At 40.8% G+C, this 17,171-nt stretch overlaps 1 protein-coding gene and 1 long non-coding RNA gene across 6 annotated transcripts in view; one reads left to right on the forward strand and one right to left on the reverse strand.

Annotated features, from left to right (window-relative positions):
- The window catches only part of LOC100642669, a 92,442-nt gene that overhangs the window by 33,013 nt on the left and 42,258 nt on the right, over positions 1-17,171 (forward strand). For 3 of the 5 annotated variants that reach the window (XM_048414016.1, XM_048414017.1, XM_048414018.1), the window contains exons 1-3: positions 5,966-6,073; positions 6,183-6,236; positions 11,911-12,130. In XM_048414016.1, coding sequence (XP_048269973.1) covers positions 5,981-6,073; positions 6,183-6,236; positions 11,911-12,130 — 367 coding nt within the window. In that variant the 5' untranslated portion in view covers positions 5,966-5,980. Of the gene's footprint in view, positions 1-5,965; positions 6,074-6,182; positions 6,237-11,910; positions 12,131-16,275; positions 16,325-17,171 lie in introns of those variants that run through there. The other 2 variants (XM_020867825.2, XM_048414023.1) reach the window with 2 other exon arrangements.
- Positions 2,515-6,782, reverse strand: LOC125386924. The gene is made up of 3 exons (XR_007227528.1): positions 6,125-6,782; positions 5,617-5,796; positions 2,515-3,465 (listed from the first exon to the last, which is right to left on the reverse strand). It is a non-coding gene; the product is annotated as an uncharacterized LOC125386924 (long non-coding RNA).

The raw sequence follows: 17,171 nt of genomic DNA on the forward strand, positions 1-17,171 counted from the left end.
ACAAGTGGCTGTTCATTTCCTTTACGGACAACGAAAAGCCGGGGAGCCGTTAATTCAAACGGAGAAAGGCGTCGTGGGTTGCTAAACGATGAACAATAAACGTGACTCACGGGCCGACTGGCCGTTTCCTTTATTCGCGAGTGAACCGTTCCAGAAGCGAACTCTCTCCCTCGACTCGGCCTGCAACTTTTAATTAGTTTGACCTCTGATACGGTCGATACGGGATCTTTAAGAAGACGCTCAATTTGTAAGAAAGTTCCAACGATCTTATCGATTCGCTTCGAACATTGCACGACGATTTAGACAAACTTATCAGTTTCGGAATCGGAAAATTCTTCAAACGCGGTATAAAATAATCTCTATGTACTGATAAATGAAATTTAGGCGAACACGATGATGTAAAGCGTGAAAAGATAATTTTAATAACGATGACGTTGATCGATACCCAAGGTACTACCGTGCTTTAAAATTGCTTTTTCCGTAAGATGTAGAAAATGTGATTTATCACGTACATATTCTTCTCCTGTAGTCTTTATTCGTTTAGATTTCAAAAGACGGTGCCTCGAGCTCTCGTTGACTCTGTTGGGATTCGTTGGATCGTGGGTGGCGCAGCGATTTACATAAAATCGTGGTCCTCGAGACTGGTACGTGGGCGGTCCATCGAATACTTGAATTCGATTTGAAAAGAGACCATCGCGTGAGACTTTTGAGCCGTGTCTAGCATCGCTAAAGACGCGATCATCCAGATACTAGCGTTTCCGGTACCTACACTCCGACGATAAATTTCGATTATCCGATTCGGTGTCTCCCTCTATTATCTAACCGTTCGTCGATGGAACGTTCTTCGAATTTCTGACAGGTCAAATTTATTTCGACTTCGCAGCGAGCTACGCTGCGTTACTCGTTTCGTTTGCCGGGAATAATCCGAAGATAATTCTTGGCCGCGTGTTATTCGATCGGAGGTCAACGTACCTCGAGTCAAGAGGTATTAACGATACTCAAACAATTCGACATCTACTTGTAAGCATGGTCGAACCTCGAATCTCAAGGGAAGATCTAAGATCTTTGAATTGTGAGGTCGAAAGATAAATGGATGCTTTGTTCAAGGACTAGTATTTTTCGTATTGTAACGAGTCGAAGGAAGACAAATACAATGTTTACAGGTCAGCTGTTTATTCATAAAAATAAATAACGTTTGTAAAAATAAATAAGAGCGAGGAGTATGGTGGATGCAGGTTGAAATACGATTCTTCGTTGCAAGGTGTAGATATGCACGTACATGTTACTTCGAGTTTTAGAGGCAGGTGGTCAGATTTGATCTACAGACGTGAATTTCGATCACACAGCTTGGCTTTCTTTAAATACCAGCACAAAATCCGTGGCAACTAATTATCGAGATAAGATACGTAATTTAGTTTCTTCGTATAATAACAAAATAATTTCAGTCCTCGTCTAAATCGTTAAGAAATATTGCCAATGGATTATTAGGAAAAACATTGTAGCTAATAATTTAGCTTCTTTGTGTAACGATAAAATAATTTGAGCCAAGTTTATATCTCGACGTATACAGATTCTGATAGTGGAGCGAAGAGAAGAAGAGTTTTGACAAATTCACACAGTATTTTACAAAGAAATTTAATCTTAGCCAATATGGACTGGACATTCGTAAGCTGGTTCGATGCTGGTATCGGTCGCAACACTGCGATAGACCGGTTTCTAATTTAATTTGCTGTTATCACGAGTGCGCCCTTCCTCGTTGCTCCCTAGAGATCGCCTTACTTATCGATCTGTCGGTCAATTTTCTAAGTGACTCTTTTTTTCCAAGATGCGTGTGCACGCTGCATCGAGGCGGTGACTCACGTTCGTCCGAATCGACGCCATGCGTTTCTGTAAATCTCTGAAAACGTCCAAGCAAGCTGGAGTGGAAGAAGGGGCGTGAGCGCCCTCGTGAAATATCGTTGAACGCGAACGAACAGTTAGGGTTTCGCGGTAAATGAACCTGATATTGTTAGAACTAGCAGAGTGGTCAAAGTGGCCGGTTTATAATTCTTCTTGGAAATTTCGTAGATTCACTACGATGTATTTTTAAGAATTTTTTAAAATGATCTTTTACGAGATATTTATACGAACAAAGACTTGTTTTCATTTTCTTTATACTATACATATTCTTTTTAGCATATTGTTCATTTTAATCTCTCCGGCACGCGTTTTATACTTTAGTCGTCAATTAGTAAGTGGTTTTTCAACTTTGATTTAATATTTGTATTTCTGGGTCACACGGCTCTCAATGCACGCCCGTATAATAATTACTTTCTGTTTTTCGTTCTGCATCAGTTTCTCTAAAATAATGAACGTTTTATAAAATAATGAACATGCTACAGTACGATTATATTTTCACACACACATATATATATACGTATAAAATAAATACCCGAGAATATCAAAAGTTGAATTATAAATACACGCACGAGTAATACCAAGTACGTATAATACGCGATGACTTTTTTATTGCAAGCGATCGATACATCACATTATCTTTTATCGTTTTCTATAAAGTAGCCTCGACAAATCCACTTTAAAATAAAACAAAGCGCAACAAGTTCGTTCCTTTGCTTTCCAATTTGTCTCGGACAGAGATGAACTATTTTAGAGCGTCACGAATGGCATGAAAACTGTTCTCGGTGAACGATGGGGTACACGTGATCGTTGTCTTAATTCGTTTCGCTGTGAAAACGGACAGACGGCCGGGTGTTACGCAATTAAAGTCGCGTTTCAAACGAGCGTTGTCGCGTGCATCGGCAAAGTGCGTCCAGACAATGACAGCGTGTGGTTGATGGCGGCGTTGGTAATGACTGGCGTTGCTAGGCCAAAGGAATAGAAGAAGAATGGAGGAGAAACGTCGGCTAGGCTTCTCTTCTCGTCTCTGTGTACCGCTAAAAGAAATATGTCAACCGTTCTAGCGCAACAAGAGGAACGATGCACAGGTACGGAGAAACGAATGGCACACGGGCCTTGTGCCATGGCGCATCATCCGCCGGTATTGCCTCTTCTTTTGTTCTTTTCCACCGAATAATCACGAATACCATGAAAAACCAGTCGCAATTGCTTCCTCTCCCGACTTTTCTCATTTCCCGATGCGCCTTTCTTTCCACTGAAACGGGATTAACGTTGGGCGTCGGCTTTCAAATTCTTCTCTCTGTCTCTTCGCTTCCACCAATTATTATTACTTGCTACCATGTTCTTCCCTCTTGACGTTGTTGTCAACTGGATACGTTAATTCTGTCCGTTTGAAAGTGGTCGCTACTCGAAAACGTCGTTACGTAGAGGGACGATGAAATATCACGTTAAAGAAGATTCTTGTTCGCTATGTAACTCGCTTCTTGTTAAGGATCTGGAAATCCATACTGTAACCAGTAGCGGATATAATCGTTTGGGTGCCTGGTGCTAATAATCACTCGCTCCTGGCTGAAAAAAACAGAGAGATCGCTGTAAATTGCAACTATTAGGTTGTCCGGAAAGTGTCTTTCTTTTACAGACACGTCTTTTACAACGACGCATTTTATACAAACATGAAACCTAATCTGTCGAACGTTGTAATCTTTATCTTGATAGAACAAAATGGATCATACGTAATTCAATAAAATAATATAAAACGGAAAATGTCGTGTATCCATTATTTCCTTATAAAACGAAAGAAACTTTTCGGACGACCTAATAGTTGGTTGCAGAGGTATGCACGAATCCTACGGAAGAATATCAATATCCGGAGTATCTGTTATAATATTTAATAAGTAAAACGAATTTCTACTTAGGTTATACTTCAATTATGTTGGTAAAAATATAAATTTGTATAAAAATTTGTGTAACTATCTGCTAACGTTATCTGACCTAAGATGACGAAAGGTGATTTTATCGAACGCAACTGGATCGTGTGCTCCTCCAAGTTTCACGCTGTATGTTATCGTATTTCTTGCGATATGGAATTACGCGCGGGTGGTATACAACAGCATGTAACAAATTCGATAACTCGTGAAAGAGATTCTGCTTTATTTCCAGTAGAATCGTTTCCCTGGAAGACGCGGCAGGAAATGTCGGTTCGACGAAAGAAAGATAGATTCTTTGGTTTGAATTATGAAACGAAGGCAGGGAACGAGTCGATAGGTAGAAAAAAAAGGAAAAGAAAAAATAGAGGAGTTGCATCGGTCGGACGGTATCTCCGATCGAGAGGTTCTTTAAGCGTAGAAGAACCACGACCACAACTATTTTCTACCACGCTTTCATACCGAGGGACGAAAATACACCCGATGGTACTCGTTTCAGAGCAGACGTTTCTTAAATAAGCAACTGCACGGGAAAGTCCCTTCGAAAGGAAGAAATGCACGCTCCTTCTCTCCACTTCCGGGCGAAACGACTTCGTTTTGGAACAATCGTCCCTCGCACGAATTTAGAACGGTTGACGAAAGCATTTCGAACGTTTACCATAGGAAACTTTTACGTATATATCGTGCGTGTTGTCTACGATATTTTAAAATTTCATTCTCGTCGTAACGAAACGCGGAAATCATGATCATATTGGTGAAATTTGAAGCCAATGCGAAAATGTATATAGGAATTGCGAAATATTCATCGCAAACAAGTAAACGAGAATGCTACTGAAACCGGTAGAAGCTTGCAAATAAGAGAAAAGGAACCTATTGGACGATTTAATAGCAACGACTGTTGGTCAAACACAGATCATAGAGATACTCCTTAAAGAAGAATGAAATAGCGATCAATCGTTCGAACGCGAATTAGCGTGCACAGCTTTTTGCCAACGTGTCCCAGCGCGCGGTTTCCCCGTTTGTCGGAGTTTCGTCGACGAAGAACAAAGCTGTTTACGAGCGTAAAAACTACGGGACGTTAAAAAATTGCATTTCGCCGCGAACAGTTCCTCCCAACGTCGACTTGTTTTATTTTTTGCTCTGTTTGCAGAAGAGCGATGCACGCCGTGGATATTTATAGCCAGCCACAAATATGAGAGGCACGGAACACGAATTATGTCGGTGATCCCTTTTTTCCCTCTCTTTTCTCCTTTTTTTATTTTTTTCTCCACTTTTTTTGCTCCTCTTTGCTCCATCCCAGAATTAACCGGATCAGCACAATGTGCACGCATATCGCACGTTTACGCTCGCGTTTTGACCCGATGCGTTTTAACGTTGCCCGGTACCATGCCGTTCGTTCACTCTTTATAAATAGACGCTTTAAATTCTGTCGCGTCCGGGCGTGGCAGCCCGAGATCTACGAGGATCCTAGACGCGGAATAGATCACTCGTCGCGATCCATTCATTAGACGCTAACAGCCTGTTTCCCCGTGTTTTTCTTTCTCCAACACTCACCATCTACCTCGTTTCCCAAACATTTTTTCGAATTACGATTCTACGTTGAAAACGATTCACTTTCGCACCAGTTTCTGCTTCGTAAAACGGGTATTTCTTTTATTTCAATATTTTTAGAATTTTCGTAAAATTTTGTAGTTTAATTGTGCGTGTTATTTACCCACACAGTATTTTTACTTTTACGATTAAAATCGTCGTATGCTTTGTAATATTTATATTTAACGCGCCGTGAGTTACTTACTTTCTTTAATTACGTTTGTATTCGTTTAGATTCGTTTTCATGTAAAAGTGTCGTTATACCCGAACAGTTTTCGTAGCTTGGAAATTTTAAAGGAACTAGGCGCTGAAACGACCCGGTTTCGTAGCAATTTCAGCTTCGCAAAGTCAATTTGGTACCACGCTTGACATTTTCCAGATTCTCCTGAAATCGAGAATAATTAGACTGTTTATTTAAAAATGTAGTCGCGCCTAGACCAGCCGAGTTTTCGCAGCCGTTTGAAATTTTCAATGAAACTAGGCGTGAATTGTCGCGGAGACTTCCTGCCCTATCGCGATGTTACGTAAATCAGACGGGATTCTCGGCGCGACTACACTGTGCAATTTACATGGAGCCGCGCACCGGTGCAGCATCGTTTCTAGATCCGACGTATTTTATCGTCGTGGAATTCGTGCCGGTTTTCAAGCAAACAAGATTCAGGGTACTTTAGTTTTCTGGGATTACTTAGAATTAAAACTATCTATATACATACGTAGTCTGTGTACTTCTCTATTTATTTGTGATGTTGATCTTTTGCGTTCTGTTTGCAGATATTCGGGGCACGGCAACACGAACCGTACCTGCCATGTCGGTTCCTATTTAAGGTAAGCACCGATCATTATTTTTTGTATGTTTTAAAGCGTAGCTTTAACCACGCATTAGACATTTCCGACCACACTGGGATGATAGACTGCGCAAAACAATTGGGGAATCGTTATAACGACTGGTTCTATCGCATCGATTAAACGAACAGAAGTAAAAGAGTCTTGTGGTCTTGATAAATTGACATGTTATTCGTGTATACAACAAGCCTATCATGTCACGTGTCTGTTATGAGAAAAATTGACTTTAAGACACCGTTAGAAGAAACGTGCAGCTACGAATAACGAGTAGGTTGTGAATATTTATGGGAATTTGTATTTTTACGAGCATAATCAAAGAAATAGAACTCAAGTGGTTCTTTTACATTTATCAACTATTATAACCAGTGATTTACTTTGGATAGTTTTGTTTTATCTGTATTTCCGTGTTACGAATATTCCCAACATTTTCTCGTTTTTCATATTTCTCATAAAAATATAAATGTCCACGATCTACCGATAGCAGCAAGAACGAAGGCGACGAAACGAAAATCGACCCCCTGGTTGCCTTGCGCGGTGCATTATTTAAATTTTATTCCTAGTCTCCGAAAATCCACTAACGTTTAATGCTACCTATCTCTGGATGTTTGAATCGAACGAACGATAAGATCGCTGCATCACGGCGGATAAAAGCAGTAATCGGATAAAGGTGAAATCCGAAGACCGTTTGAAAAATTCCGAAAACTTTGGACTCTATTCAAATCACTTCGGGAATGTACGTATATTTCCTAAGCGATATCGGCCGAATTTTCCAAGCTCCCAGCCACGATCGTAGGAAGTCGTCGCGCGTAACCACGCGCATTCGCTGTCTCCTTCACCATAAAATTTACACAACGTAATCTGGCTACAGGCGATAACGCTTATCGTCGTTCTGATCTTAATTACGGATTACGTCAGCGGGCAAATTGGTTCGCGGTAAATGCAGAATCCATCGAATATCAGTTCCGTGTTTAGCGTAGTATACCGTGTCGTGACAACGCTCGACGTAATTTCTCGTCGAGAATGAAGAAACAAAAGGACGAAACGTGAAATGGCGGAAAGGAGAAAACGCGCTACGATGGGTATATTGTTCTCGACGACCGTAAAAGGCATCCGAGGAGGATGGCGCTTCGCATCGGCTCATCGTGGCTGGATACTTGAGCGATGAGAGAATCGATGCTCGTTATATATGGTTGTGAGTCTGTGATTGTTCGACAGAAGCGGAAGAGTGCAATTACACGAACGTTCGGCGTAAAACTGACTCGAACGAATACCACGGGCCTTCCTGAAATGGATGCGCAAATCTTGCGTAATTCCATCGTCGTTGATGCATGATATACTTGCAGGGACGGGCACGTAACCGCAATCATTTCGATTACTCCAAAGAATGGATTCAGTCGAAATGACGGGTTTCGGATATCCTTTTTTCTTTTCGTTATTAAAAACATACGGTACTTTCGAAGGTATTAAGGTCGGCTTGTATCAAGATATAAATGATCGTATTTCATTATCGAGATCGGCAAGAATGCAACGAGTACTTGTTCCTAATGACGAGTCTGAGGCAATATGTTCGTGGATGAATGCTGTGAATCAGATTTAAAGAAAAAGATGTATTCTAGGAGGATTATATACAGCAAGCTGATATCTTATATTTCATAATCAAAGATGCCTGTTAGAGGTAAGAGTTTTTTTCCAAAGTAGAAAAAGGAAAGAAAATAGGTAAGAGAAAGTTATAAAGGTAAGAGTAAATTTGAAGATTTCACTTTTTGGCGTTTGACAACGCAATTAAATCTTGGCGAATTGTAAGTCAGATTTCCTGCTTTCTCTTCGAATGCGAAGGACTTCTTCCACGGCGCATGGTTAATTACCCTCAGCTTGTACAGCCTCTGAATGTCCCCGAAAACTGTAATTACGAGCGACGTTGTAACGAACGGTTCGACGCGAGTTACTCGGCGAGACGTAGGAGGCGAATCGAAAGTCTGTGTCAAGGTTAATTAATAAAGAATTAATAATGAAAAATTCCTTGACGGCGATCGCCGTGCCAGCTTCGAGAAACTTTTGTTTCTACGATCGCTCGAAAACTTTCGTGGCTCGTATTTGGAAAAAATGTATCGTCATTAGGACGTGTAAATGGTTGACTGAATCAGACACGAACGAAAGTATCGTTTTATCGGAGGAAACTGTGGTTTTCGTTTTTTTTTTTTTTTCAAATAGGAAAGTTAACGGCTAGTCAAACTAGTTAAATTGGTTAAAAATATCCAATGCGTGCTAAACTTACACCATAGAAGATAGAAACAAACGTGAGTGTATTAACCTTCTGAACTCTTATAGCTTAGATCATGGTGCAATAGGAGAATTTTAATTTCTATTCCTCTTCGTGCGGAACAGGTTTCAAGAGATTGGTTTGGAATATATATATAATATTTTATTACGAATTAGAAATATTCTCTCTTTCTCTCGTTTCTTCTTTTCTTTTCTTTTACTCTATTCCACGTTATCTCACACTCTTCTATAAATTGTGCTATTATTATAATACGTACTACTGTTACTTTTGTTATTATTTTACTATAATTATCAATTTTCGTTGCCACTGGTGCGTATTATCATTTTTTACTTTTATTATTATCAAAATTATTACTATTATTCTGATTTCGTTCGTTATTTGTATCATCATGTTACTCCGCGTAATTATCCAGCTCCTCGTTTAATTTTACTCACGTTACGTATATTGTTTCACTTGCGTGACTGCCACTCGTAATATTTGTATGAAAGGGTCCATCCCATTAACCAGAGCAAATAAATTAAATTTAATTACATTATAGTACCGAAATTGCTTAAACATTTCGGTATTTCAATGTAATGACAAGTATCAGATGTACATTTAAAAAATGAATTAAGTAATATTAATAGCGCTATACTAGAATCACACTGTTAGTATTGTGTTCGTGAAATACCCAAAGGTGTTTATCGGTGCGTGAAATTCCAAGAAATTAGTATTAAAGTAACGAGTTAATTCATCCTCCTCGGTCAACAGGTTAAGGAAAAGGAAGATCGTTGACTCTTTACGGCTAACGTATAAGTGAATGTGAGAGAGTATGAGTATGAGAGAGAGAGGACGGAACAATGTCGGGCAGCCCCGAATCTTGGTGTGGGTTGCGCTTTAATCAAAGCGGGTGACGCTAATACCAAGTGTTAAAGTCGTTGCATCGGCGACATAGTTCATGGCAGCTATGTCAAGGTCGTGGCAATCTCCTGACTTTATCTAACGAATCTAGCTCGATTAACGTTAGCAAGCCTTTGCTGCTCTTTCATTGTAAACGCTTGCATAAAAGCGTCGACACTTTCACCTCATCAGCTATCCATAGACTCGTAACAATGTGAACGAGTCAATCTGAGTATCAATTTCAATGTGGACGCTTTATCGAAGCTAATTCGAAGGCGAAAAAAAGTTAAAAATACAAGATCGATCCAGTGAAATTTTAAACGTCATCCTTTGTAGAAAACGATGGTTGGATGACAAAGAGCGCTTAGCCTTTAACCTTTATCAGCTGCTCCGCAAACAAATCATGTTTCAACGGACGGGCGCTATTCCGCAGGCAAAACTGACGATTTACAAAAGCTCAAAGGAAGCTCGGTAAACATATCCACCCTTCGTTGCCTTAGGAAGATCAGATATCGCGCAAAGGTTTAATCCCTTAAAGCTTACGTTTCTCTCGCCCTGCGTGAAGAAACGAAAATCACTGAAGGGAAACACAAAGAACAAAATTTTCGTTGGTTTTCAAATTCTAATATCGCTTTGTGAATAAACGGCAGAATTTCAATATGACGTAATTGGAAATGAGAACAGTTTGTCAGGTGCACAGAAGTCTTTTAAACATAGCCGATAAGTTGACAAAGTTTCTAACTATTGTAACTATTGAGACGAGCAAAATTTTAATATCTCTGATGTCGCATCATTACGAGGAATATTTCGAAAATTTGAAAGAAGGCGAACATCACACGAGAAAAATACGTTCTGCCGTTTCGAATTCTAAATCTTTAGCTAGTAGTACATAAAAGAGATATAAACAATAGAAAGCATAAAATATCCAAGACATGGTTCTATTCAGAATACTACGCGTATACCGTCTACTCCAACAATTAGAATAATCAAGTCACTGTCAGAAACATATCAGTTACCGTCACTGTGAAACAACACGACCTTAAGGTAACACGTGGAAACCGTCACCGTGTCATCAATGCCGCACCTATTTCCGGGTCACCGTGACACTACCATCGTCCTCGCGGTCAAGCTCGACCCACGGTCGAAGCGGAGGATACCAGAAGCGAAGAGAAGAGAAACGCGGATGCAGCGGTCCCGCGCTGGGGGATTTAAAAGGCTCACCATAAAAGGTGTAACGCAAGCCCGTAACGATACCTTAACGAGAACCGGCAACGATAATTTCGCCCGACAACCTTGCACATCCCGCGGCGCTGCACGCGGATCCGACGTGGTCGTCAGCTGTGCGAAGGTCAGGGTCATCCGGCAGCCGAGGGTGCAATCGATGCACGATACCGCCGCCCCTGCACCCCTCGCTAGCTGCAGTTACCATGGAGACCATCTCCTGACCCATTGCTACAGAAAGAGAGAGAGAGGGAGAGAGAAAGAGTGTCGTTCTGTCGACACGCAGAGGCTGCACCGGCTATTCGTCTCTCCGTGAGAGTGTACCGCGCAGACGAGGAACCTAAGCCTACAACGACACGCACCAAGAAACACGAGGGAGAGGAAAGAGGGATCACCACGATGTGACAGTGAGGAGCGTGCGACGCTTCCATGACCCGTCTCCGCTTCTCGCCCTTTTCTTGCCCGCCGTGAACGGAAAATCGGTCAGGAAGCTGAGTACCCCGTCCTCGAAGTTCGTCAACGAGCTTCGTCTGGATACTTCAAAGCGTTCAACCGGCCTCTCGTTGGCATTTTTGGTCTTGACAGGTTGAACGGAGGCACGACCTGTGACCTTGTATCGTGAAACACGAAGACGAGCCGTGACAGAGGAAAGTGAAACGCAGTGGACGCAGTGACATAATAGTGTGTCATAGGGCGGATCGTTAGATTGACGTTCGAGACGATGTAACGACGTTGGTAGTTACGAAACGACCGAACGAACGTATCCGAGTTCACACGAACTGTTTCTTTCAATTCTCCACGGCTAGGGTTAGGTTAACGTTGGTTCGTTTTCGCTTATGATAGAGCGGGATAATATTACGCGAATGAAAAAGAGAAGAGACGCGTGCTCGGTGGTTGAGCAACGAATTCGAGACTTGTACGTTCCCGGGGGAACCGGTCGCCGAGCAGAGCGCGTGGATATGGTAACGAGGCATTGTGCAAGGTCGGTATGAACGGAGACTAAGGTCAGCTGGTACAGATCGATATCCCGAAATTGTCTCGGCATATTTGCCTCGTACGCGCGCCGCTTGTGAGATCAGTGGTGCTTCGGGGGGCGGCGGAAATAGTGCGGGAGCGTGCTCGAGCGAGAAAAAATTCGGCCGATCGTGGAAAACGAAAGACAGGAGGATGGATGGCTGGAAGAGCTGGAAAAGGGCGGAGAATTCGTTTCTCACAGCATGGTATCAGCGTGTCACAGAGTCTTACGTGGCGACATGGTTCTTCGGGGTGTTTCAGACCAGCAGGATGTCGACGAGCACCGCCACCGGAGGTGGAGGCGGCGGCGGGGGAGGAGGAGGTAGTGGTGGCGGCGGGGGAGGGGTCGGAGGTGCCCTGACATTGATGGGCTGCGTCAGGGAAGCGTCGCCCCCGCCGCAAAATCATCAGAATCAACATCATCGAACGCACGGCCTCGGCGAGTACTCGGCACAGAACAGCGTCGATCCGCTGCCAAAAGGTTCGTTTACATTACTAATTCTATTTATTTAGTGACTAGAGTTAGTTTAAATCGGTTTAAATATTAGCTTGGTGCATATGGAAATTTTATCTCGGTTTGTAAATAAAATTTTAACGGCGTGTAGCTTTCTTCAAACGTCGTATATTTAATCGACGTAATTTTTACACGTTTTAATACACTTTTCCAATGAGTAATTGCTGTAGCTCCGTTATTCCAATTTTATAGAAATTGTCAGTTTCAAAACTGAAAAATTCGTGCAACAAAATTGCCCGGTTATTTTCTGGATACATTTAATTAAAGTAATTTTTGCGTGATTTAATCCACTTCTTCGGGTAGTAACTTTATTTGTATAGTTTCATTATTTCAAATTTATAGAAAATTGTTAGCTTTAGAATGGAAAAATTCACGCAACAGAGCTGTTTGATTATTTCTCAATGGGAAGGTAAAAATGAACTTCCGTAGGACTTTCAAAATTTGTTGACTAGGTATCATGCGGTAGGTGATACTGAAAATTGAAAACTCTCGATCGATCGAAGCATTGCGACGAATGTTTGGTAGGATAAATTAAGGTAAAATTGCGTGCTCACGGCTACGGTCTAGACGGTAGCATTCGGAAAACGACGTTTCACTCGAAGATCGTATTTTCAAGGTCTCAGACGTGGATTACAACGTCGCGTCGCGGCGAAACGAGCCGTGCTATGAAAAACGGATTTACGTAAACGGTACATTCTCCGCGGTGCCGCTCGACTGTCCTATCGATTTCACAATTTTGTCGGCGATTTATCCGAGGAACACGAGCAACCTTTATTCCATCGTACATCGACAAATATTGTACATTTTCATTATCATCCATAAATTACACGACACCTTCAAGTAGTACGCTTAAAATGAGCATATTGTAAGCAATGCTCGATTTCATTTAAGCACAAATTGCGTAAAAAGTTGTAGTTCTTTTAATGTTACGCTTGAATCGCTAACTATAATGACCCTTAAACGATTCGTTTCTTTCTATATTGCCAAAACAAAGAAAAGTTGTATAAAATAATTAAACCGTTCAACTAGAAGATAAACTCGATATCCACATATATCGTGGCACAAAAATATACAGACAATTTGCTTATTTTTCACAGTGGCAATTCAGGTTCGCCATTCGAGTTCTATGAAACTTCATCGCGGAAGTAAAGATTGGATTCGATATTCGACGAAAATAGAAACGAACGCGAGTTAAACGAAAAGCGTATTGAATCGCGAGACGGAAACGGTAAAAGCGAGGCAAGCCCGCAGCGTTTCGAAAACGCAGTTTAAGTTAATCGCTAATCACGCGGCCGATTGAGATATTAACTTACGAGTTAATCTACCCCGGAGCCTCGTAATCTACCGGAGGCTAATGAAAATAAAGAGGTCGTTGGTCCCACTCGGAAACGCAACGTCCCGAGTAACGGCAACGAAGTCACGTTCCTCCAACGACAATGAATAAAGGGCACTCTGCTGGATTACCCTTTAATAACTCGTTGCGACCGTGTCCATTATTCTCATTCTCGGAGCACGCTCAGCCGTTCAACGGAACCAGAAATCTCTTACCGGAAACTTTCACCTTAATCCCACCATCTTTCTGCTCCAGCAGAAACTTTTCGCGTGTTTTCTAAATCCCGCCCGAGATGGCTTGCACGCGATCGATCATCGTCGTGTATCGTAATACCATGATTACTGAAGGGAATTTCTTTTTAAACGCGACTTCCGCCCATGAGTCGCGAGACACTTGCTGTTATTAAACACAAGCCGCGGTGAGATATATCTCTAATGAAACCTTCAGAACGTTGTATAATTTAGTTTTCCTTGTGACACGCGCAGTTAATTAATATTCATTTCATTTTGAAATTAAAAAACTTCCTGGAGAACGTTCTGTAGATTTATGGCAAACATATAGTTGCGAATTGCGTCGATTAATGCGTTAAAAATTATAATTCCGTTGAAAGAAATATATTATACGATGGTTCTATACGATCACCTGCAGAGAAGATAATTACACCACAATTCGTGTTCCAGTTTTCCATACAGCAAGCACCGTAGTTATCGAGTGTATTTTTTAATCAAATAGTTCGATTATTACAAAATTTGTCTCTGTTTCATAAATTTAAAAGGCGCAAGATTTTTTAATCCGTTGCGATTATCAATTTAAACATAGCAAATATTAAAAAAGACTAGAACTCGACTATCCAACGCGATTCGTTTAATTGTCTCTTGTACTTATCTCTTCCAAAAGAATTCCTCCGTTCTTGCAACTAGAAGTCTCTCGCATTTAGAATCAAACGAGTTTTAGCTGTCCAAAGCTGAAATATAGGCGCACGATGACTGTAAAGTGATTGACGAGTCGGTGAAACGAGATCAGCGGACTCGTGCAACGTATAAAACGCCTGCGGATTATCCGGTCGATTCGAAGTCGAAATTAGGCAAACCGTGGTTACGTAAACGGCCGTGGTACACCGTTGCTTCGGTTCTATCCGGAGAACGTAGAAAACAGCTGTTTTTATTGGCTACAGACACAGGCTACGTCGTGCGATTCGCGCGTGACGCTATTTTTCACGGTTGAGCGATGTCGCAGTAGCTGATGCGTGAAGAATATACTCGCAGAGAGTGTCAAGTACATGCGAAACAGCCGGCCGTTTTTTTTTTTGCGATCAACGTTCCCTTTTGATTGTTCGGCAATTTTTCATAGAGTTATTGACAACCGAAACATTTTCAGCAATAAGAAGGCAGCTTTGATATCTCAAGCGTATTTGAGTTGCTCAGAAGACACGTTGATCAACTCCGTACATTGCAACGTTGAAAAATATGACGATCGCAAATTTCAACGAATCTTGGAATGGAATCGTTACGATTTCTTTTTTCCAGGTACAGCAAAAAAATATTCAGTTGGAGTAGAGGATATCTTTACTCTCTCCTAAAATGCAGCTTTCGTGATAATTTGGCTTATCGAATTTCAGTTTCAACCAAACATCGCGTATACGTCAAACTAATACGTCGTTCAATAAAATACAAAAAATACATTTTCTTCGAATTTTTGCTTAAACTTCGCCACCAATACATTGTGCCTTGTACCCTCGAATGTTATTCGATGTGGACGATATCTGATCCGTAGAACTACAACGTGTACCTATTAAGAGAAAAGTATCGAGTTTCCTTGCAACCTTACTTTTTAAACTTTGTTCGGGTAGAAGTTGTTGGCGAGTGCAATCGAGACGTTGAATCGAGTGGGAAATTTGGTAAAGGAAGGTGGTGGCCAGTCGATATTGTGCAAGAACACGCACACGGTTATTTACAGAATCGGCGTAACTAGGCCATGGCCAATCGCGGAATGAATGGCCACTCGAACGCGCGTATTAAGTTACTCCGTGGCGCGGAGCTTACCCAAGAATTATAGGATTTCCAATTATGCGCAGATACTATTCGCGACTTTCCTGCTCGTTTACCAGTATGCTGGAATAGATTAAAACGGTCACGCGCGCGTGAAAGCGCACAAAAAAGGTGACAGCTTGGGATCGAAGCGTCGCGTAATTGCCGAGTGAAATTCTCGCGGAGATGCGGTTGTCCCGAGACGACACGCGCTGATAACGTTCGATGGAGTCGTTATACAGTAGTTCATGAAAGTATTTGAATACTTATCATAGAAAACCTGACTGTACTATCGCGTTACATACAGCGGTGACCGTGTACCTGTACAAGATACTTTTTCGTTAAACACAAGAATTGCACAACACAGAATTGCTTTTCGGATATTTAACGTATTACTCATATCATTGACTACACATTCAAAGAGTTAATGGGCCACATTTTCACGATACGCGTGTATCGACGTAGCCCACAACTCAACACAAACAAAAATTAAATGTCACGGCTTATGAGACAAAACAAAAGACACGAGAGAAACGTGTTAAATCGCTGAACGAAAAATAAATCATTTCTTCAATATGGGTATGGAAAAACGCGATTATCGGTTGATTTTTACCTTATAAGGACTAATAGATAGGATATCATATAGCAGAAGCGTATCTTATCGGTGGTTACCTTATCTTAACGATGGTTCTATGTTATCGAATTGTCAAGTTAGTAAGGTTTATACCGTTATGCGCGATTTACAATAACTTGGAAAATTTACCTGGATGCAATTCTACGAGGATTTCGCAGACCTCTTTGGTAACTTGCATGTTGCCTATATTCAGGAACACATAACTGTAACCACTTCGATTCTTTTGTAAGTAACGATTTTAGTTAGAAATGTTTGAAATAGAAGTTGCATAGTTTTATAGAGGAACGTAATTTGACGTAATTAGTTTTCTCTGAACATCAATACGTAAATGACACATAAAGATCAACCACTGTTTTATTTCTTCTTTAATGAAAAATCATATGTCTTTTATTGTGGTAAACGACGCAACAATTTCCATAAAAAAGATATATCGGTTTAGAAGATATTTCAATTTCAATGTAACATTTATTTAAAGCAATGTAATTTACACATCCTAAACTAGTGATATTTTTATGTAAACAGACTGATACATTTTTATAGAGAACGACGAGCTATAGATTTACACTGTAAAAGATAAATAATATTATCAAAAAATAAACAAGCCTGATTTTCGTGTGTCTTCTATGTGTCCACAGAAAAAGATTAATCATATCAGATTATGCCCTCTACGAAACCATTCCACATTCGTTTCAAATATTTTTCACTAAAATCATTCTTTACAGAGAACTTCATTTACTTGAATTCGTCGGAAAACAAAAAGTTCGTATAACAGAAGTTCATTGATTCACTACATATGGCTTTTCATTTATGTAACTTGAATTCACGTTCAGATAACTGATTCATTCATCAAGAGTATATTTAACCGCGTACTAATTAAGATTTCTTTGCAATAAAAGTGAAGTTTAGATAAGTAGAGTGATCGAAGTTGTTCCAGTTATATGCTCCGGCAATGTTATCTTGTTCTTGCTAACCGTGTCATCCTATATATCGTTATGAAAATGTCAATAAAATACT

The sequence above is a fragment of the Bombus terrestris genome, chromosome 2 (assembly GCF_910591885.1).
Source record: "Bombus terrestris chromosome 2, iyBomTerr1.2, whole genome shotgun sequence".
Lineage (NCBI taxonomy): Eukaryota > Metazoa > Arthropoda > Insecta > Hymenoptera > Apidae > Bombus > Bombus terrestris.